Source organism: Erpetoichthys calabaricus, chromosome 4 (assembly GCF_900747795.2).
Source record: "Erpetoichthys calabaricus chromosome 4, fErpCal1.3, whole genome shotgun sequence".
Classification (NCBI taxonomy): domain Eukaryota; kingdom Metazoa; phylum Chordata; class Cladistia; order Polypteriformes; family Polypteridae; genus Erpetoichthys; species Erpetoichthys calabaricus.
The window spans coordinates 45,588,059-45,612,424 of NC_041397.2; the positions used below are offsets into that span (position 1 = coordinate 45,588,059).

General features: G+C 34.9%; 1 protein-coding gene across 1 annotated transcript in view; it reads right to left on the reverse strand.

Annotated features, from left to right (window-relative positions):
* chrdl2 (chordin-like 2) overlaps positions 1-24,366 on the reverse strand; it is a 69,646-nt gene that overhangs the window by 28,153 nt on the left and 17,127 nt on the right. Inside the window, exons 5-9 of the mRNA XM_051926573.1 lie at positions 17,863-17,956; positions 13,443-13,516; positions 11,128-11,296; positions 9,272-9,464; positions 7,611-7,774 (exon numbers count right to left, since the gene is read on the reverse strand). Coding sequence (XP_051782533.1) covers positions 7,611-7,774; positions 9,272-9,464; positions 11,128-11,296; positions 13,443-13,516; positions 17,863-17,956 — 694 coding nt within the window. The remainder of the gene's footprint in view (positions 1-7,610; positions 7,775-9,271; positions 9,465-11,127; positions 11,297-13,442; positions 13,517-17,862; positions 17,957-24,366) is intronic.

The following is a 24,366-nucleotide window of genomic DNA, read 5'->3' on the forward strand; positions in this document are numbered from 1 at the left end:
GTGGGTTTCCTTTGGGTGCTCTGGTTTCCTCCTACAGTCCAAAAACATGTGGGTTAGGTGGACAGGGGATACTTAATTGGCCCTAGTGTGTGGTTGAGGTGTGTATATATTTGGTGGTCTGGTGCCCTGTTAAGAGTTTGTTCCTGCTTTATACTCTGTGCTAGCACACCCCATGTGACCCTGTTCCGGATTAAGCATATTTGAAAATGACTCACTGACTATACTATTTTATATTGGACAGACATCTTATTTCCATACTCAGCAAAAGAAGGATTCTTTGGTTTCACAAACCTTTTTCTGTTTTTGTGTTCACACATACTGACATTAAGCTACTTGACTTTACTGAATATTCAGTTAATGAACTTCATGGATACAATCCATACAGCCTCTTCAGCACATCATTAGTGATAGTCAGCTTGATTATTTTAATGTGTCAGTGTCTGCACACATTTCAACTTTGTATTATTAGTTTTTATTTTTTGATTTTGTGATTTTGTTACTGAGTGACAGTGCTTAGGACTGCTGTTATAAAGCTGCTGGAAACAAAGTCACTCCCTGTGTAGACGGATGTGAAAACGAATGGGTAGAATCTGATTTTAAATAAGATCTGTTCAGTTAAAATAGTTAGTTCAAAGTAAACTAAAGGGGAAATTACATCTTTAATAAGATTTTAATAGTTCAAATGTTTGTTTGCAGTTATTTCATAAATATACTGTTTACAATTGCAATCATAATTTTCAAAAGTACACTTTTTTAATTCATTGACTTACTTCCTGTATTTAATTTCAAAGCTTTGCAAGTTGATTGAAAAAGTCTAATATTTGCAAGGCTGGAACACTAAAACTATTAACACAGTTTAATATTTTTAAATTTTGACAAAGCAAAAAAATCAATGTATTGAATGAATTCCTTTTGTTCATTTATTTAATGAACTTGCTGCAGTAAGCCATAGTCTGAACTCAAAAACTGGGCACAAGAAAGAAGCCAACTCTGTATGAAATGCCAATAAATTAATACAAATTGTACAGAATAGTTAGCATGTCAGGTTTCCTATTTTAATAATAATAACAATACATTTTATTTATATAGCACCTTTCCCATTACACAAAGGATATTGTTTTCATTGAAAATAAATATTAACAATAATAGGAAGAAGAACAATAAGAATGTAGCAAAGTAAAGCAATCTAGATAAAGTAGGCCAACTAACAAAAAAGGCAGATGCTTTTTAAATGATACAATGAAATGTGTACAACAAACAACAAACCAAGAAACAAATTAATCCATCCGTTTTCCAAAACCTTACTGTACATTTAAAAGTAATATTTATAATAAGGATGCTAGTGTAGTTATTTAAATACGAGTCAAAATGATTTCCTCTGTTAATGTTTCTCAAGTCAATCTGGCTTTAGTGATTTTCAGATCAACAGGATCCTTTCCATGCGACATTGTGCAATGTATGGCTACAGGATGATTAACAGTGAAGGAGAAGGTAGCATACTTACATGCAGTGAACTTGATTCCACATAAAAGCAACCACAAGGATATTTCAGGATGATACACAACAAACAATTTGCAAACTATAGGAATGTACTGTATATATTAGCTGGTTTAACATGTATTTTGCAGATATTGTAATTATGGTGCTTCCACCTCCATAATTTAAAGTACAGCATCGTTTAGTTGCCAAGACATGTTACTTTCCTTTGCTGTGATATTCACTTTGATTACAATTATTAATGCCATTCCAAAGAAACCATGGGGTGTGTAACAGAAGAACACACTCCTGGCATCTGTCCATACCCGGAAGAATGCCAAGAAGTTTGAAATATTTTAGAATAGCATGTTTATCTTGCCTTCAAACCCTCAGGGGATGGTCAAACAAGAGAGAGAGAAAGACAACTCAAAGTAACAAATAAACACCAAAGCCTGCTGCCCTCTGATCTCGTCTGAATTGTCTGTACTGTTGGCTGGCTTGCTCACATCAATAACTCTCATGCAGCACATGAAAACGCTCCTATCTCTCCCTTTTACTTCTGACACCTTCCCCCTGCCAGTTAGTTTTGGCCTAAACTTTCCATTAAACTATAGACTCATACTTGTTCTGGCCTGAAGCACTTTTAAACTCACCTTAAATAACTTCTGAGGCAAGCCCTGAAAGAGACCTATTTGGCTACAACAGTACAAACCTGGAACTCTCTCTAGCACCTCACAGGAGCCATGAATTACTGAGCACTACATAACTCCATTAAAACAGCCTCATCTGAAAGACATCTGTCGTGCTTTATATTCTCTGTTCCACTATGGGACCATGTGCTGTCATCTATTGACCTCAAGGTCGAGTCTACTGCATTCCCTGACCTTCAGTGTAGTGGAAAGGCACTGCTAGATTCCCTATATCTTACAGGGTTTGATGTCACCTAAGGGCACAATGGCATGCAGAGGTAATATCTTGGCAGTATACCAGTGTAGGAAAAGTCATCAACTTTAGGATATGCGTTACATCCTTAGATAAGCAAGGGCCTTAACCTGCAATTTCTCCGTCCTGGGTATGACGTTAACCTGCATCCAGCCCTGCAAGTAGTCCTTTTAACCTGCAGGGAAAACATAGGGGTTGGTGGCTGAATTGACACTCCAGCCACCACTCCATCTGAACTAGTGTGGTGCTGAGGTGTCACCCGTTGCATACCTGCACTTGGGTCCTAATCTGGGATCCTGAGGTGGTTTGTCATGTGGTGGGTGCAGCAACGTGCTGTATCAACGCATGCTGCTAACCTCTCTCTCTCTCTGTCTTTGAGGTGTAGAATTTAAACTGTATTGGTTCTTGTCTAACATAAAATGATGAAGCGTATATTCTTTGCAGAGCAGCTATTTTGCAGCTTTTCTTATTATTTGGAAAATACACCTTTATCTGTAGGTTTATTTAGAAGCAATGACTCTGTAGCAGATGAAGAATAAAGAAGGCAAAGCTTACAGCATTGTGAAGGAACGCTTCCAACCATCCAACGGTTTATTTGTCCCACTTCCATCTGGCAGAAGGTACTGTAGCATCCAAAACAATTCTGCCACGTACTACAACAGCTTCCACCCCTTTGCTGTCCAGACTCTGTGCTGACCCTCTTCCCTCAGCTCTGCCCCTAGTAGTGAATTTATATGCAGTACATTTGTTACACTTGTCACTACTGTTTTTTACTATTGTTTAACTGTTACTATTTATTATTTTTTACTAGTTATTCCAAATTATTACTATCTATTCACTTACCTATTGTTAATTTTTAAATTTTTATTTATCTGTTATAGTATAGTTCTTTACCTGTCTTTCACTCATCCTGTGTTTATGTATATTTTGCACTGTAGTCCTGGAGAATGTTATTTCACGCCACTGTATGCTGCAATGCTCGTTATGGCTAGCATAACAATGAAGCCACTTGATATGACCACTTTACCACTTCTGGTTACAATAGTAAACAAAATTTCTGATTTGTATAATATGAAAGATATGCTCTTTTATATGTATATTTTTCTTAAGTTCATTATATATATATAGTTTTTTTTATTTCAACTTATTTTGACAAAGTTTACTTTGGTTAACATACTGTTTTGTTTTTATGCAACGCTCTAAACTAGTGTCACATGACATTTCCAATGTTTTGGAAAGTGACATAGTAAACATGGCAGTGGTCACAACACTTGCTAGTTCTCGTACAAATAAGTTTCAATTTAGGTAGGCCCTACTGTCAGGTTACTTTTTGATGTCTGACTTCCATCTTTGATTATGTTTCTCATCTCCTGGGGCCTCATGTACAGTATAAACGGTGCGTACGCACAAAAATGTTGCATTCGCCCATTTCCATGCTCACATCACAATGTATAAAAACTAAACTTGGCGTAAAGCCACACACCTTCTCATGCCAGTCTTAACCTGTGCATACGCAAGTTTTCGGCTTGGTTTTGCAAACTGGCAGCACCCAGCGTCAAAGCAGTGGTAACTGTTCCTGTGTGGTTTCCCTTTATTATTTTGATTCACATCCCCGACACGGCTTTATGAAATACACTGAAATTAACTGCATATCGTTTGTTATTTTAAGACATCTGATTGTAATCAACTTGTAACAGTATAATGGTGCAAGGAATTGACAAACTTTTCCAATTACTATACCTGCTTTAGCATTGTCAATCTCGATGCACTACTAGTATTTTAATCCACTGTATCTGAGTGTGGAATCACAGTTCTACAACAGCTGATCAGAAAGAGGATTATCGGGATACAGCATCTAGCAGATGCTGGCTCGGCCAAGCATACAGTCTATTTGAGCTGCTTCCATATGGCAAACTGTTCAGAGCCTTTCCTTTTGAGACCGGGCAGTTCAGAAGTAGTTTCATCAAGATCTAAATGCACTCAATCAGTCCATCAAGTGCTCCCGGTAGAACTGTTTGTACTTATAAGTACAACTACCTCACTTTAAACTTGCACTACAGTTGTAATATTGCACAACAGGAGCCACTTATGCTTATATATTGTATATTTTTCATTGTTTTTTTTTTATCATATTATTATTATTATTATTATTATTATCACTGTTGTTATTTTATCATTTTATAGGAAAATAAGTTTATAGAGGATTTGCATATTGAATCTCATTGTATCATACAATAACAATAAAGGAATTCAATTCAACTCAATAGAAGAGAAGAGAACGCGTATTTACAGATGATGACGACTGGCTTTTAAGTCGATTTAGATTTCCAGGCGCTATCTTTGTGGAGCTCTTGATATCATTTTTAAGATGAAATGCAGTAAAGTATGTATATTACATTATACAGATATATTTTCAACTCCATTGCGGTAGCAATGAGCTGGTGCCCTGTTCAGGAATTATTCCTGCCTCACAATCTCTGGACTGGGCACCAGCATGTCACTACCACTGCGCCACCATGTACTTGTGTTTAATACATGCTTTAATTCCTATCATCCTGGAAATTATATCAGTATACATCTTAGTATTTAAATTGTTCAGAGATCTGTAATATCATGAATGTAATGTATTCTGTGTCCTGTTGGCGTAAGAGAAAGCCCATTTAATAACAAGCAAGTAGTGATTCACACACATACAGGTAGAAGAACACATAGAATAACGTGCTATTTTAGTTACTATGAGATTTAAGAAAATATTAAATTAAACGATTTTAAGATGAAGTTTATGACGTTCTACTTTAATGACAAAATGAACTATGAGATTGAAGTGGACATTTTGACCTTTTTTTAACTCTGTCCCTATTTTTTTTTCTTTTCTCTGTACCCTAATATGCTTCCTCAGATGGAGGGCAACAACTCGAGTTTTTACAGCAACTTTGATATCTGACCCCTTCTTTCGGGCAGCTGTGCGACTTTCTGAACTTGAAGTTTCGAGTTTCTCCAAAGCTCTGTCACTCGATCAATTTCCTTTTGTTGTTTATACCACTGCTTAAACCAACAAATAGAATGTTTCTCCTTGCCTCTACTTGGTATTCGCTGAAATTCTTCTATTTTCCCTGTGCTTTTGCCATTGTCTTTTCACAGAACGCTAAACTTAAGGGGCTATTTATATTGATTTGCATATTAAAATATGTAAAATTCTGGGAAGAGTCGGGGTTGGGTGGTAGACGAGTGTACGAGCGTTACTTTTCACGCTGACCAGGATTTATGTAGCGGAAGAGCGTGGTAATTGGTGTATGGACAGTTTTGTGCATCTGAATTTTTTTGGGTGTATGCACATTTCCACTTTTGTCCATATGCCATGTTTTAGTGTGAATTCTACGCACGGCGTTGTGCTTGAGGCCCCTGGTCTTTCATTTAACTCAGTTATCACTAGATACTAATTGTCTCGTAACAATTTACAATTTAAATATATTTCATATGTGTTTTGTTGGCTGGAGGGGTTCAGTTGCTTAACATATAACTGAAAACAACATTATTTATTTCAAAGAATGCAGAAACTGGCATTCTAATGAAATGCACTGCTCATAATTACATATATGGGTATGCACAAAAAGAGTTAATAACAGTATTGGAAAATTTTTAATGGTACTCATTTATCATACTTCTGCCCAGGAAAGGAATAGAGTTTTGGTTGAATATAACTCCTTAGAATGTGAATTTGTATGACACATAGGCTCCAGCTTTCCAATGACCCTGCCCTGAATGAAATGTATAATCACTGACTTCCTGTTTTGCAGTCCTGTTGATATATCTGATTATAGCCTTTTTAATCTAAGCATCGCTTCTCTCTTTATAGTTTCTGAATCATTAAATCATTTTCTTAAAACCAACTTAGTATCAAAAACCATTACTGCTTACAGGTAGAGATACTATGATTTTTTCTTTTTCCTTTTCTGAGAGTTTTTGGTGTTAAACCTAAAAAACTAGAGTGGTTAATTAAAAGCAGTGTGATTGGTAGTCACATATGGACTGCATATGTTTTGCAGTATTTGTGGTTACAGTTCATATATATTTTTGCTGTATTATTACTCACAAATTTTTTACAATTGTTAACAAATTCAGTAATGTTCTGAATATGATCATTCATTAGTGCAAAAATCAAAGAAGACATTATATAAGTCACATGATGCAGTCATTTTGGAAAATGTCCCATTTGCTTCTATAACATGCTCTCTTAAACCATAGCTTAAAATGATATGAAAACTAGTTATAGATTGCACTTTTTCATGTGTGGCTTTAGGGAAAAAACAAACAAAATAGGGCCACTAATTCCACCCAATATGCACACAATTGAAATAACATGCTCAAATAATAAATATTTATAATGAATATAATAAATGTATTTAAGTTTAAGTTCAAAAAGCACACAACAATGAGGAGTAACAAAAGATCCCATTTAAAACAAATGAAAAAAGAACAAGAATTTAAAAATAAAGCCAAAATCAAAAAATGTAATAAACATCCATCCATCCATTTTCCAACCCGCTGAATCCGAACACAGGGTCACGGGGGTCTGCTGGAGCCAATCCCAGCCAACACAGGGCACAAGGCAGGAACCAATCCCAGGCAGGGTGCCAACCCACCGCAGGATACACACACACACACACCCACACACCAAGCACACACTAGGGCCAATTTAGAATCGCCAATGTAATGAGCAGATTAGATAAAAAAAGTACTAATACCAAATTTGAAAAAAGACAAAAATTCAAAAAGGCAGAAATACAAAATACATTTCAAAAGGTCATAAATGTGGCACAAAGCTAACATATATTCAAAAACAATTGAGTCAGTCTGTAATCAAAAACCAAAAGGAAGCATAGACATTGGGAATGGGGTCCAGGACAAAATCATAATGTCTTTGTTTTTATTATATTTTTGCTAATAAAAAATGTCCTACATAGCTTTTTCTAGCTCTTTGTTCTGACCTCATTCTCATCTTTATGCCTCACATTTATATAATGCTATCTACAGTCTTCTTTCACATGGTTTTTAAGATCATATTTCTTATGTTTCCTGATTTCATTAATACAAAGATGTATTAAATACACATAGAAATTTGACAAAACAAGACTGATTTGAACAACAGCTGCAATGGTCTCTGAAATGTCTGGGAATATAACAGATTTTACCTTCTCCTGTCTTCCAGATGAAAACCTCAATCTCTTCGGTGCCTTCTTTCTCAACGGCAATCTTTTTCATGCCATTTAGGTACGTTGATTCATCTTTATATACCAGCAAGCTGTTGATGTCATCAAGTGGGCACTGTGTTTTGTTATCCTCCTCTTTCAATTCAATAGGAGAGAAATACATTAAACAATTATTAATTTATAAGTTAACTAAGGTTTTTTTCTGCCTTATAGCACCATAATACCGGGTTTGAATCCTAAGCCAGATGTTTGCCTGTTGCATCCATACTTGTACAGTTCACTTTTTGATTACTCATGTCTTTTAAATCTATCGACTGCTTTAAATTGGACATGTTTGAAGGTGCAATGAACTGCAGTACCATCCAGGGTTTGTTTCTAGTTGATGTTGGGATGGGAATAACTCATTTTATCTGCTTAACCGGATTCATTAAATGAATGGATGGATTGTTATTATACAAACTTGCATTTCTTATATGCTACATTTTTTTCAACTTAAATTTTAGTGCTACATGCATGACACAATTTGTAACTTACTGTATTCTCTGGTTTACATCACCAATAGCTTAAATTTAGTTTCCATGTCACCCTTCAGATTTACACTAGAATTTGAACTTTCTTAAAAAAAAGTACTAAACCAGAATTAACACTATGATTGTGGCCCTTATATATTATTATGATAATGTTCAATATACAGTACAAGGTTGAGTTGTTTAAAAAAATAAATTCTACAGTTAACCTCTGTGTCCTGCTGTCCTAACTCATTTATATAGGAGTTGTTGCTCAATGTTTCAGTAATAGTTGTGATGGATGGCACAAATGGTGTGAAGCTTGGACAGGGGCAGACAGGCTATCAGGACCACAAATCCCCCAATATGCTAGGTGGCAGCATCCCTGGACAACACTACCTGTACGGACTTCCACAAGGCATGCTGGGAACCGTAGTCCCATGAGGCAGCCTTATCGTGTTCCATGGATTCTGCCAGAGGATACTGGAAGGATCCATGATCCCTACTTTGTCGGGCTTCTGTGTGACCTGGAAGTACTTCCAAAAGGCAATACCCTAGCACTGGAAGTACTCCTGGGTCCAAGATAAAAGAAGCCACTCAACCTCATCCAGGTGAGTTGAAGTCGGGAGGAAGTGGACAAAGCTTGTGCCTGAAGGAGTTGAAAGAGAAAGAGAAAGAGAAGAGAATTGTGCTTGTGTTTATAATTATAAAAAGCCTTTTGTAAGATCTTTGTATCAATAATCTTTATTTGCACCCAGGAGTTGTGTCTGTGCAGTTGTGTCTAGGATTTGGGGTGCCTCAACACCCCCTAGCGGTCACATAGTATACTATACATTCATTTTTATTTCGTTCTCGGAAGAACTGCCTTTGACCTCATCACAAGTAAACATTGAGCAGCTTGGTTTAAGTCTGTAAAAAGCCAAATATCCCACTGGTGACAAATAAAGTTTGTTCTATCTATCTATCTATCTATCTATCTATCTATCTATCTATCTATCTATCTATCTATCTATCTATCTATCTATCTATCTATCTATCTATCTATCTATCTATCTATCTTATTTATACAGCTGAAACAATCCAGTAAAATAGACTTTATTTTAAATTTTGAATTTGAATACCAAATTTCCATTACCTGGGCAGGTCTTACAGCACTTTCCTTCAATTTTCACTGGGTACTCGCATGGATATTCACTTGGACATGCCATCTTTTTGCACTCCTGTATGCCATCTTTACAAGTGCACAAAATACATTCCAAGATTCTGTGAGGCCGCAGTACTGGATGCCACACCTCTCCATGGGAGTATGTTTTTCCACTGTATGTGCATGCTAAACAGAAGAAGACATTACATTTTTGAAATACTGATAAAGTCAGAAAATTGAGTGTTTGAAAAAGGTCAGCTTGTAAACTACAAAAAAACATTAACACTGTTACCCGCTGAGTCAGTAATAACACCACACATAGTGAAGGTTTTTGTAAGAAAATAAATATATATATATTTTTATTAATTTTATTGTAATCATTCCGTACATATACATCAATTTTTACAAAAAATAGAATTGAAAGCAAATCAAACCCCACCCCTGAGAAGGAGAGCATGGCCAAAGGAGTAATACTTAAGGTTTGTAAACATGCCTAAATTATTGAGTTTAATAGGGCAAAAAAAGATAAATGGAGAAGGAAAAGAAATACAGAAATAATTATTTCTTCTTATTCTAAAATATTATTGATTAAATCCTGCCAGGTTTTGAAAAATTTCTGTACAGATCCCCTAACTGAGAAGTTGATTTTTTTCAATTTTAAATAATATAAAACATCGGTTTCCCACTGACTTATTAGAGGAGAGTTAGGATTCTTCCAAAAATATTAAATGGGAGTTATGAAAATATGCTCATAATTATAGGATTAGTCAAGACATTATGTTTGAGAGAATATAAAACAGTTTTAATGAGAAAAGGCCATTCAATCCCTCAAAGCACATCAATTCCTATTTACCTTGAATCTACTGATTTTCAGAAGTGCAAACATATACCATTAAAGTATAAAACTGCTCAACACAGAAGTGTGGCACGGTGGTCATCTCTACTGCCCCACAACTCCAAGTATATGAATTTGAAACATTGCCTGCTTGGAGTTTGCATGTTCTTCCTGTTTGTGTACTAAAATTGGGAGACCAATGGTTTTAAACTGGAGTTTTTGAAATTTTGGAACTTTGTACACCATGTACTATTTCCAATATATCAATACAATTTAATTTTTTGACAAATGTCCTTGAAGAATAAGTGTGTTAAACTTCAACCAGACAGATGGAAGCTAAGTTGTTTTTTGTGGAAAGACAGACATAACAATAACAGTAGGTGCATTTTTGGCACCTAAAATGAAAGCTGAGGCAATTTAGAGCAACATGTCCATCAGGGTCATCATAATCCTGTTCCATAATTAAATCATTGTGGGCTGCGAGCCATTTATTAAAATACACATAATGAAGGCCTTACTATATGCTCTAATGTCAATTATTTCATGAAGACTTCAGAATGTTAGCAGGGAGAAGTATTTACGCGGCATATGGATGGACTGCCAATGAATTTCATGTAAAAAGAATCAAGTACTTGACTGAATTTTAATAATCAAGTAAGTGTGCAGCCAAAAACATATAACAAAAATACAATAAGCTAAAAACAAGGTTTCAATATTTTGTGATAAATAGATTTTCACTGTTTTAGGTGGAAGTTCCATGCAATTGAAATAGCAAAGCTATACTGTATCAAATGTTTATCTCCAGGTTTTCTTTTTTCATTTTTTTGGCATATCATTGAAGGTTAAGAAAGGTTTATATATGTTGATTACAAGTTAGACATTTATAAAAGTCGCACTTAACAAAACGTCTGCTGGTGTTTATGCACTGTTTGTTTGCATCATTAAATACAGTACTCCTTTATTTACATCTATCACATGTTTGCAGTTATGCTGACAGCCATATACAATAAATACCTCTTTTGTGTTTCTCCTGTAAAACAATCTTCATAGTTGTTCCAGCTGCTCCCTTATGCATGAAACTTTTCAAATTTATACCTCTGGGAGTATTGCTCACTGTAGAATGAGATGTTTTAACCAATTTTCCCTTGGCCTGTGCTCCAAAACACTGGTTTTGTGAATGTCTCTTGCAATTAATGGGATGAAAAAAAAAGTTTAGTAATGAATCTCATATAGCTAACATTCTGAAAGTTTACATATGCTTTAAAAAAACAATTTTTCAAAATAAATATCATGAACAGAGTTTTGGAGAAATATTTAAAATGAATTGTTTCAATATTCTTAGTCCAGACCAAACCTTGACAGGACACTGCCCAATCTCGGGGCACAGTCACAATGGTTTAAAATGCACCTCTATGTAAATCAACAGGAATCATCCTTTTGAAATGTTTCAGATATTATTAATTTACAATATGCCATGGATTGTTTTGCTACTGGGCAATATAAATCAAAGTCTATAATGTTAAAGATAAAAAAATATTAAAGGGGTGAATTCAATCAATATTCAATTTACAACTAAATAGTATTTTTAAAGTCATGTAAGCAGCTCAGTGGAGTTTCAGATAAATGTCAGTTAAATATGTGCATTTTAAGGATGAGAATCAGAATTGTGCTAGGAGAGCACTTGTCCTAACCAGGATCTTTAAGACGTGTAAGAAGAGAAAGAACTATGAATACAAAAAAGTTATAGGAAAGCATGGAAGAAAACCGGCTACAGCCTGCAAGTAGACTTGGACTTAGAGGAACATAGTTGTCTGTAGGGTTATAACCCAAAGCGACACTCTTGGGGCTTATAACTACAAAATGTCAAAACCTGGGACTTCAATCAACATTATGTGGTAAGAATTGTAAATCACAGTTTGTGAATATTTTCCATTTTCCCTAAGAGAACTTAAATAATCTGTCAAAGACAAGTAGACCACAGATTACAACTAAGATCTTATCTTTAGAACCCTAATTTCTGGAAGACATTGTTGTATCACACACTGATTACAGTTTATCTATTGATCAATGAGAAAAAAATCCTTATCTAAATCCATGTAGATACAATATTTTTAGAATTAAATAACGTGTTATAATTTCCAAGTGGAGTAAATATTTTATAGACGCTGCACATTCTGTAAGTAAATATAGCATTTTATAATGTTTTAAAACTTTGTAAATTATTATAACCTGAATCTCCATAAAGATTTCTATTTATTTTTCTTTTCTCCATTAGGTTGGTCATGCATTTCCCTGTTCTAAAAACATTTACTCCTTTTGCACATTTTTATTGGATGTTTGAAAATTGCTATAGACTAAAACATTTTCATTTATTATTATGTTAATGTCTTCAAAGAAAATGATCTCTGCAATATCTGTCTTCTTTCTTTAGTTCTGCCATTAAATGTCCTTAGTCAGATGCAGTTACAGTTTTAGTTATCCAAAATGATCACTGACCTATATATCATCCATTAGTAACTTAATGATTGATCTTGTATTACTATAAATATTGCAGAAATGAAGAAATTAATTAATTGAATGAATAAATAAGCAAGTAAAGGAGAAAAAATGAATAAATGCAAAATGTATTATATACTTTATATTTTTAGTTATATTTATGGTGATACTTTTAACATATTATTGTAAAATATGAAATTAGTTACACATTATTAAAAAAGAAAACATCAAGAAACAAAACAAAAAAGGTACTGACTTAAAAGATGATCTGGCACTAATACAGATCCACAGTATATCTCACGTACAGTAGTACTTGTGTGGTCTAGTGCCTAATAGTGGCATACTGTAGCTTAAGCGCTGTCCACTTCCTAAGTGCTGAATTTAAATATCTGCCTATGCCTCTAAATTAGACCTGTTTGACTGAAATTTAAAAATTTCCAAAAATTGCTTTGAAGAAACATGACTTTTTTTTTTACAAGCAACATAACTAGATAATGTTTCTGTTACAGGTCACTTAGTGTTTCCCCAAATCACAATATTCAAAGACACCAGCAGGCAATGTATTTAAGGGTACATTTTTTGTTTTCATACTTGTTTTTCATACTTCTTTTTCCCTATGGTCTGAAATAGCTTTTATGTACCCCATGAAAACATGTTTTCCAAATTTGAGAGTTGAATATAGATGGTAATGAAATATGGTCAGGTTTATCACTGTTAGGCATTGAATGATTTCAAGACTTGAGTTAGCACCAGAATGACTTCTGAAATTATCCTCTTCCTCCCCAACATGCTTAAGATGCTTATGAATTTCTACATCAGGCATAAATACATACAACTCCTCTGTTCAGCTGTGGCTGGATCAGTTCTGATGAAGCATAACTAGGATTCCCAGCCAAATCTGCAGAATCTGTTGATGAAAAGAAAACAGAAGAAACAGGGTCTCAGACCAGCATATCAGTGTTCTTTTAGAACAAACTTCTTATGTACATCTAATATTTAACTTTTAATGAGAAAAATATACAGTACATTCACCATGTTACTCAGTACGTTGTTGTATAGCTCAATATAAAGCACCTTTATGCTGTCATGGTTTTATGAGAACACAGATGTTGGGATCCTTTATTATTACAGCCTATGTGTCTTAAAGGCAAAATAGATTCTACTAAAAATGTTGTTGTTAGCTCCAATGATGGGGGGTATGATCCCAAAATGGGATGCTGTTTGAATCAGCATGAGTTTTTTCAGTTGTTTTGTTTCATTCCCCAACCCAAAAAGTGTCCTGTATAAATGTATGTAGGTGTGGGTGTACTCTGCGATGAACTGACATTCAATGCAGAGTTGGTTCCTGCCTTGCACCTGATGCAGTATCAGCTCCTCACAACCATACACTGGAAAAAAGTATGTTCAGAAAAATGAATGGATAAATGAAGATGCTCTTGTCTTTTCACTACATACTGTACTACACGTATCAGAATCCCTCATTGTCAAGAACAACATACCCCAAGCACATCACCAAAGCCTGGATATGAAAAGTTCTTAAGTTCTACGGCTAGATAAGAGGGATCCTCAATAACGAGAATGGCACACAGAGTACCACAAAGGAACACCACATTACATTATTGTGGGGTGTGTTTCAGTCCTGTCATCTTGCCTTAGAATAGAACTCTTACTATATGGTTACTGGAACACTTTATCAAATCCTGTGGTGGTAAATGTATAAAACGGTGGCAGGGCACTCCTGGGGGTGAAGAAGATATTACACTGTATCCAATGGATGGTGAATATGGGGAAGAAGTGCTAGTCATATTTCTTTTTCTATAAAGTGAGCAGCTCTATTTTGCATTATTTATAAAGGAATGGTAAGAACACTAAGAAAGAGAATGCTGGGGTCCTACTCAGAACACCGAAGGGCAAGCAGCCCAGAAACTTGGGATAAAGAGTACATTTCTAAAAGGGTCACCAGGAATAGATGTCCACTGTAATAAATATGGATCCCATCACCTGTTTAGTTTGGCCAAAGCAGGCAAGTATATTTATATACAGTGTATTTTTAAAATAGTATAACTGATATATATATATATATATATATATATATATATATATATATATATATATATATATATATATATATTTATATATATACAGTATATTATGGTTTATATCATAGTTTTAATAATATGTAAAGATTATCTGATTGAATGAATATCCCACAGAAAATTGCATTTTCACATCTTTCTTGAACATACTGATCTAAACTTAATGAAAAACAACTGAAGTTATTCACCTCTGTTTAGTAGGTAATAGGAGTTACATGCCTCCATCAAATAAATAATGATCAAGAGCGAGTTAGAGGAGACATTCCCATAAAAAAAGGGAAAAAAAATTAATTTGGCCTGTCAATAATAGTATTTGCTTAGTGTTAGTAAATAAAAAAACTATACAAGTACCTCTATCAAAAGGAGGTCTTAGTAAATAGGTTGACTAACAACTATGAGGATGGAAATACTTTCCAAAGATTCTTCTTTCTGTCACTGCACAATCAGATACATAGTGTATAAATGGAGCAAATTCAACATCATTTTTACTGTTCCTAAGAGTAATCACCTTACAACACTCAGCCCAAATCCATAGTACAATGATAAATGATGTGCAGGCTTTTCTAAAACTGGTTAATGTTGCTGTTGAAGAATCCACTGTATGAAAATAATTTAATAAGTGGTGTGCATGGATAGTTACAAAAGAGAAGGCAACTGTTCTCAGAAGAACATTGCCAGCATCCTGAGATTTGCCACAGATCAACATGGCTAATCCTTAAGTCTTTTTTAAGAAAGTGCTGTGAGACAGATGAGACAATTAAGAAGCTTTTTCCTAACAAGAAATATTATAATTTGTTAAAAACAAAATACTGCATTCCAACAAAAGAATCTAATTTCAACCCAGAAGCATGGCAGGGGTTTTCAGCTGCTATACAATCTTAATATCTGGACAGCCTGCAGTTACTTAGGGCATTTGGGGAACAAATTCAAATACAGGATGTTTATATTTTTATCTAACAGATGACAAATAGCAGAATATGAATTATGAAGTGCTAAAATAATTTTAATGACAAACGTAAACCTTCAGCAGAATCTTTAAACAGACAATATACACTGATGAGTTAAAATATAATGACCACCTGACTGTTATACTGTTTCTCCACCAAAACTGCTCTGACTAACTGAGGCATGGGCTCTACAAGACCTTTGACATTTTCCTGTGGTATCTGGCACCAGAATGTTAGCAGCAAACGTATCCTCTGACTCCTGTATGTTGTGAGGTGTTACTCCAACATATCCCTCAGATGCTTCATTGGGTTGAGATCTGGGGAAATTGAGATCAGGGCAACTCCTTAAACAATCCATCATGCTCCTTAAATAATTCCCAAACAATACACGAAGTGCTGCAGGGTGCATTAGCCTGCTGAAAGATGCCATTTCCCAATGGACATTGTTTAGGAAGGAGGTATGTGTCGAATTAACAACCACATGAATGCCTGGACCCAGGGTTTCTCAGTAGAACTTTGACCAAAGCATTACATTCAGTCCACCAGATTGTCTTCTTCATACAATGTCTTCTGATATTCCTGTGCTCATTGTAAGTAGGTAGATGGTTGACAGGAGCTAGCACTGGCACTCTGTTTGGCCTGCAGCTATGCAGTCGCATATGCAGCAGGGTTTGATACACTTTATGTGTATAAGGGAAAAGCATTTAAGACTGAACTCAAAGGAAACACTCTTTTATACACAGATTTCTGGGAACCTGGAAGAAACTACCAACGTATGTAGTTAAAGGAGAAACTTTAACAACCTTTAAGAGATATCTGGATGAGATATTGGGACAACATATCTACTAGCTGAATAAATAAGCGACAAATGGACTCAATGGTCTCCTCTAATTTGTCAAATTTATTATGTTCTTATGTTGTTCCTTATGTCATGACACATTACTCCCATAACTATCATTAAAATTAGCTGCGATTTGTATAACAGCAGTCCTTCTGTTGGATCATACTAGATGGGGTGGCCTTCATTGAGCTCTCATACTGAAGTGTCTTAGCCAGCCAAACACCCTTCGTTTTTCTCTCCTCAGATCACTGTGGGTAGATACTCACCACGATTGACTGTGAGAATCCTATAAGCCTAGCCATTTTAGAAAACTTTTGACACGCTTGGCCATAATGATTAGGCCCTTATCAAAGTCATTCAGGTCTTTACACCTGCAGATATCTGTTGTATTTACCAAGCTGACCACAATTACCTAATGTCAGCTTACCATCTTTTATCCCTGACCTTGTCATATGCCATTGTTATGGAATACTCAACATCATTCACTTCACATGTGAATGGTCATAATATTTTGCCTCATCAGTGTATTATGATTTTGGAATGAGTGAGTCAAAGTCCTAAACTCTGCCCTGTTTAAATTTTGTGATGTGACCTGAAGCAAGGAGATCATGCACAACAGCAACAAACATATATTTGAGTTGAAACAGAACCAGAAAATGGAGGGACACCTCAAAGCCAGTGTACAAAGTAATCAGCAGAAAGAAAAGAAAACAATAGCTGCTGTTATTACAAAATTTGTTTACATGATTTTCTCTGTAGACACAGTAAAAGATGAATTGATGTGTTCAATGAAGAAATGAAAAATGAATATTAAATGTAAAGACTTCACTAACACTACTATATGTGAATATATATTACATATATACAATATACTGTATACATATACTGTATACTCGTAAATATTGGGTGACCTCTTAAAAAATTGCAAATCATTTTTCCTGCTCCCATCTTACTAAATAAATAATGTTTAAAAAATGTAAAACACATTAATTTACACAAAGTAACACTTCCAACAAGTCAGAACTACATCTCTTTCTACCTAGTCCTTTGACTCTTTTCAACAGCAGAATGTATACTCTGTGGAACTGCCTATGTCAAGAATGAATCCTTTTGAGTCTTCTCCATTCTCATTTACATGTATGAATTTAGGGATGTTTGTTCATTCATTTGCGTAATCTTTAATGCAATGGAGAAAGATCATTGGTTATCTACAATCTTTAAGTTGTCAAGGGGACTAATGTCTTGGATTCAACAAGGAGGCAAATACATTCTGAAGATACTAAATATAAAATAATAATTATAAAAGAGATAAAGTTGAACCAAGGAGTGAACTTTTTAAAATAGCTAAGTTATTTAAATGGATAAAAACCTTTACAAACTTGGCAGCAAGTATCTGGTAAAGAAACTGGTGTGGCACAAGTCAGCGTCAAGCAAGTCTTCAGACCACAGAAAATATTTCCATTCTGAAAATAATTACATAAAATGTAAAATCATTTGCAGCTCAAGATTAAGATTAAAGTTTAACATATCTATCCATTCTTTTCCTTACTCAGTTTTTAAATTAAGAGTCACTAGGAGCTGGTGCAGATAAAGCAGGGAAATGCCAAAGTCAGGAGAACAGCTTATTGCAAAGTGCACAAAACCAAAACTGCCCAAATTTTAACATTATGAAACTGTAGAAAGTCTAAATTGATTGATCTGTTGTAAGTCAGTGGAATAAAACTGGTATTTTTATAGGAAAGCAACATCCACACGAGAAAAGTATAAAAATTCTGAAATCTTCCATTCAATTTGATAAGAAAATATTTAAATAACAAGCTGGTAAAGTTTGTAGATGATACTAAACTAGCTGGAATTGCATATCATTTAGGATTGCTGCATTTTTACAGTAGGACAGGCAAATTTGAAGCAAGTGACATTTAAGTGAATATAAACTATTACACATATTAAGTAAACATTATAGATTTTAATATACAATGGGTAGTTTGAACCATAAATGTACAGCTTATGAGAAAAACCAAGGACCCGTACTGTGTGGTAACTCTTCAGCCTAGTTGCTCTTTAAAATACATAGCGGCACTAGAGAAAGTCCAGAGAACGGTTAATAGGCTGATTACAGGACTGAGTGGTGTGAGCTATGAGGGAAGATTGAAAGAGTAAACAAACAGAATTGAAGAAGTGATATGATTTGAGTATTTAAAATTATGAAAGGAATTAGTGGTGTGGATGCAGACAGATACTTTAAAAATAACAAATATTACTTTTTAAAATAAACTGGACAACAAAAACAAGGGCTTGGAATCTTGGAAAGGGCAGATTCCCCAGAAATGTTAGAAAAATTTTCTTCATGCAGAGAACCACAGACACATGAAATAAATTACCAAATGGTAACTAAATCTCAATGTGATGTTAAACTGGGCAATTTAGAAGAAACAGGATGGACAAGCGTGTTGGGCTTAAAGGCCTGTTCTTGTCTCTAATGTTCAAGTGTTCTAGTCACTGCACAGAAGCAACTAGGAAGGCTAATTGGATATTAGGTCAAATAACATGATATATGGAGTACAACTCAATAGCAGTTATGCTTTAGCTATATACAGTTCACAGGCCTAATCTGACATACTGAGTGCAGTTTTGGTCTCCATAATACAAAAAAGACATAGCAGCTCTAGAAAAGGTCCAGACAAGAGCAACTAGACTGCAATACATGAGCAATGAGGAGAGACTGAAGGAGTTGAACCTTCTTAGTTTAAGAAAACAAAGAGTAAGAGTTCATATGATTAAAGTGTACAAAGTTAAGAAGGGAATTAATCCTGTGGATCCAAGACGAGTTCTTCACAGGGACAAACATGTATAATTAATAATAATAATAATAATTATAATTCTTTGCATTTATATAGCGCTTTTCTCACTACTCAAAGCGTTCAGCAATTGCAGGTTAAGGACCTTGCTGAAGGGCCCAACAGAGCAGAGCCCCTTTTGGCATTTACGGGATTCGAACCGGCAACCTTCCGATTGCCAGGGCATATCCCTAGCCTCAGAGTCACTAATTGATTTAGGGTAAACTTCACTCAAACATTCAAACGTTTTTCTTCCCACATGGAATTATAAACACAGTGGTATGGTAGACAGTAGGACTTGAGGAACCTTCAAAGCTTGACTATATGTTATCTTGATGAAATAACATGGATAGGATTGATGATCTGCGTTGGGCTGATAAGCCAGTTCTTGTCAAAATAGTTGCAATGTTCTTTCTGGCGTCAACAAATGATTAATAAATCCTGCAATATATCTTGGCTATTAATCAAACAAAGCCCTCCTCCCAATCTTGACCTTATGTACTTTCGTTAATAATGGCAAGCATTACAGTATATTACATTGTGCTGTATTCACATATTTGTACATAAAAACAGTTAACATTTGGCGTACATGATAAATCAACCTTATCAACAGTGTCAGGTCTTAAGGTTTTTAAAAAGAAACATTCAACGTTAGCAAATTTTGGTATACCCGATCATTATTTGAATGAAGTGCAGCCATGATATTTTCCCATAGGAATGAAAAATCAAAAAAGAGATCTCCTTAATATCTTTTGTTTTCTCCTAGACAACAATGAGATCAGAAAGAAATAAAATGCTTTTGTCTCTAATGTTTCTCAGATTTTCCTCCTGAGACAAAATACCCTGGTATTCGCCTACGTGTCTCCTCTTATGTTTCAGCAGATGTCTCGACAAAGTCACACAATGGGCTCAGATTCTCCAAGTAGTGTCTTGACATTTTTTTTTGTAATTTGAAAGTATTTACATCTTGTACTAAGTATTGTATGTTGAAATGTATGGACAGTTATTTGTGGTAATAAAACAGTTTAATATGATTACAAAACTATTGTCATTGCTTCTGAATAATACTGCTAGTTGCCCTAATTTATATTGCTGTTCTCCAATTAGATCATACTCATTCTGTAATCCCACTACTGACACTGTACAGTCATGAGCCAATCACTTCATCTGCCTGTGCTTCAATTGGAAAAACAAAAGAAATGTAACAAATCGTATCTCAAACGTTGGAAGCCACATTGGATAAAGGCATCAATCCAATAATAATTTAAAAATATGAAGTCTTGAAAGAGATTAAAACAACACTAGAAAGAGATTGTACAAAATAAACCAAGCTTTTCAAAACAAAATCTCAAGTTTGACTCCTTTACCACAGTTGTATCTCATGTCTCCTTTTTGTTTAAATCTGTTTCTCCCAAGAAATTTAGGAGAAACATCTGTGACAAAGCTGATTCTTAAATGAAACATAAATGAGAATCTCTTTTAAGTCTTATGCAATATCAAAGATCAACCTTTGAGCAGTAAAATGTTCCTATGCTTTAATAAGAAAACTTGAGCACATTTTAAAGGGTGTCTAAACCTGGATAAAACTAAACACCAAACATGCAAAAGATTCATGGTTTGTAGACGTTCACTTTGAACATGCGTAAGAAAACTCCACTGAGCAAATTCAGAGGTTGAAAGGTGTGTTCAAATTTATAACAGAACAAATGCTTCTACTTGTGTTTTTGTGAAACTTTGTCCAAACAAAAGGTAGTGCAATTCATGAAAGCCTCCCCCAAAACAATCCTGCAAATGGCACTGAAGGTTTCAGGCCTTATAGTGCTGTACACAGAAATGGCACAACAGAAACATATTCCTACCAAAACTATTGCTTTATGTAACAAATATGTTTGCACTTTGTCATGCTACTGCAATAGTCACTTTGATAGTGACGTGAGAGCATTTCCTGTCCCTCTAAATTCTGCTGGTTAATTGGAATTGATGTGTTTCTGTCTTCTTCAGAGCAGCAATAGCTGCATCTTCTTATCCATTTTGCTAAGTTACAAAAATTTTGCTTGGCATTTGTCTGCAATGAGTTGGCATTGCTCTCTACACCTTACAGGAGCAGCAAAAATGAATTTAGTGCAGCCCTTCATGTTATGGAAAAGAGGAGCAGCTGACTTACAGGCAGTAACAGTAAATGCTGATGTTTATTAAAAAGAGCCATCTGCTTATATTGTGGAACTTGACTGAGCACTTAGTTATATACACATACAAATTGCATGATGGCTTTAGTGCGTAGTTTACTCTCAACAAAGCACATACTTTTATTACAGTCTGCTTTTAGATAGATAGATACTTTATTAATCCCAAGGGGAAATTCACATACAATTTACATCATTGAAATCAATAGTTTGGCTCACTATCTGTCTTGAAACCTTGTTGTTCCTTAAAATTGGGCAATTTTTATATTATGACTACTTATTAATGGGGTAAATATAATCTTCCTTGTCACTATTGCGATTTGATTTTGTGCTTCATTAATTCAAAAATAAATTACTTTTTTGCTTAAAAAATATTTCTGTGCTATCAAACTTCTTTTTAAAGTGAAATTAATTATATTGGCGGATAGTATGAAAAACAAACAAATCAGTATCAGTTTTAATAAATCTAGACAATTTCTAATTAATATGTAAAATAATTTAAAATAATTATAGTAATAATACAGTCTAATGAAAAACAATTTAATAAGGTTTTATTTCTGAGTAATTTTCTCAATAAATAATTTGCAACTGAGCAACTCTGATAAAATGTTGATAATCCTGAAAAGTAATTATGCAGTTTGTACAGAAGGGAATTAATGTCTGTGAAATACACTCTGGATCAAAAAACTTTCTTAGAATCGTTTTTGAAAGAAAGGAGGGTGGATGTGAGGATAACTTGAGATGATATGTAAACATAATGCCTTAATTTATCATACAGCCACTTGCCATCTCTTTGGGCTTACTGACTACAAATGGACAAATGTGTTTTAAAAGATGCTAAACAATGCTCATGTGTACATTATTGTGGAATTAAAATAAAACCATTCACTCCATGTGTACAAATACAACTAAAACTTTATTGTGTAATTTTACTTTACCATGAGCCGTAAAAACTTTATGAGAATTGTTTATGTTAAAGTGACCAACAAAAGAAAAAGATGCTTTTCCGTTTGTCAAACAAACCAATTGGATTTCTGGTTTCAGTTTCCTCAACGATAAACTTTTAGTTTTCTTATAATATAAATTACTTGCGTGAGGTGACTGAGATATAGAAAACACTAGCTGTGTTAACCGGGAGACTTTGTAAGACAATAGGCCTGTGTTGTAGTGCCGTCAGTTAATCAGGTGTATCAGAAGTACTAGGTAACTAATTAAATCCTTTCTGTACACAATATGTGTATTTTTTTCTTTTTCTTAACAAGGGTTAATATTATTGGCAGGCAGTGTGGTGTAATTGTTAAGGACATGGTGTGACCATTAGTAAGTCACTTTATCTGCCCGTGCTCCAAATGAAAAAACAAAACAAATGTAACCAATGGTATCTTAAATGTTGTAAGCCACCTTGGATGAAGGCATCAGTCATATAATAAGTAATAATAAATAAGTAAAATGTAACTGGAGCTGCTTACTCTTGAAAATTTTATACACAGTTGTCCATGTTGTAAAACATTCCTGCTTTTCCTACTGGCGTGGCTTTTGTTTATTGTCATTGCAAAACACAATTTTACATGAAAGTGTATTCTTTTGAAATGGGTAACCTGCTATGTTTCTTCTAAGCTGCGTGAGTGTGTAGCCATGTGGCCGCTCACCTTATTTCTGGGGGGCACACAGCCATGCAGCTGTTATTCTGACTTTCACCCTTTGGTAATCCACCCACAGCTCCCAAAACTCAATGGGTTAATGTTCCTGCTCATCATTTATGTGTTAGTGCTTCATAGCGCTTGATACTTGATGGGACAGGGGATACCCTTCTCTAGGTTGTTGTCTGCACTTCACAGGGGTCCACATCCCCCCCCTCCTAACTCATCATTCATGTAAGAGTGTTTCATGCAGCTTGATACTTCAGTCCAGGAGGTTGATGGTTAACCAACATGAGAGACAATATGCATCTAGAAATGCTGGGCTTTCTCTTTTCATTGTAGAATGTGATCATGTCTCTTTATTCTTGTCCAGGACACCACGCTGTCTTTAGTCATCCTTCCTCCTTATCGGTTACAGGTACTATACGTGTGACCTATCAATCACTTCTGCTGTGTCCTTCATTTGTCTGAAGCACACTTCAAGTGCAGTACAGAGCATGCAAGTTAGCATAATATTAATATCAACAAATTCTTGACAAATAAAAAAAAAACACATGTTGGGTAATTTTTCTTATTTCTACAAAGCCACCAAATTTTAACGAAATTCATCAAATCATTTTTTAGATTTTGGGGTATCTCATTTCTTTGTTGTAGGAGGGGGTTTAACCCTAAAACCTATATATCAAAATGTCCTTTCATAGCAGATACATACTAGCCTAGATGTACCATTCCGCCAAATTTCAGCTTGGTATGGGAGACCACTTTGGAAATAATGATTATTTTAAAAGAAAAACAAAAACTAAAACATTTAAATTTAGATGGTGTCACACATGTGATTTTTGGGTCGGCTTGTCAAGTAGTAATTCCACCCCAAGTCGAAGTTTGGCGCTGGTGCCTAATGCTTCCTCCTCCTCTCTCCACAACAGTTCCAACAACTGGCAGCACCAGTCATGCCACTTCTTTTGACCCCACCCCTTCCACTCTGGCATCCTGTTAAAGGGTTCCACCTCCATCTTGGGTCAGTCTGCTTTGCAACTCAATCTTGAAAAGACATTGCTTGTTGTTTCTCATTTTATGCCTTTTTTTGTCAGCAGTTACAGTATAACGGGTATACTTTCAAGATGCCTCAACTCATATTAATTTCTCTGTGTTTTTCTTACAATTGGAATACATGTCCTGTACAGTATAGTGACAGTGTTAAATCATTTACTGA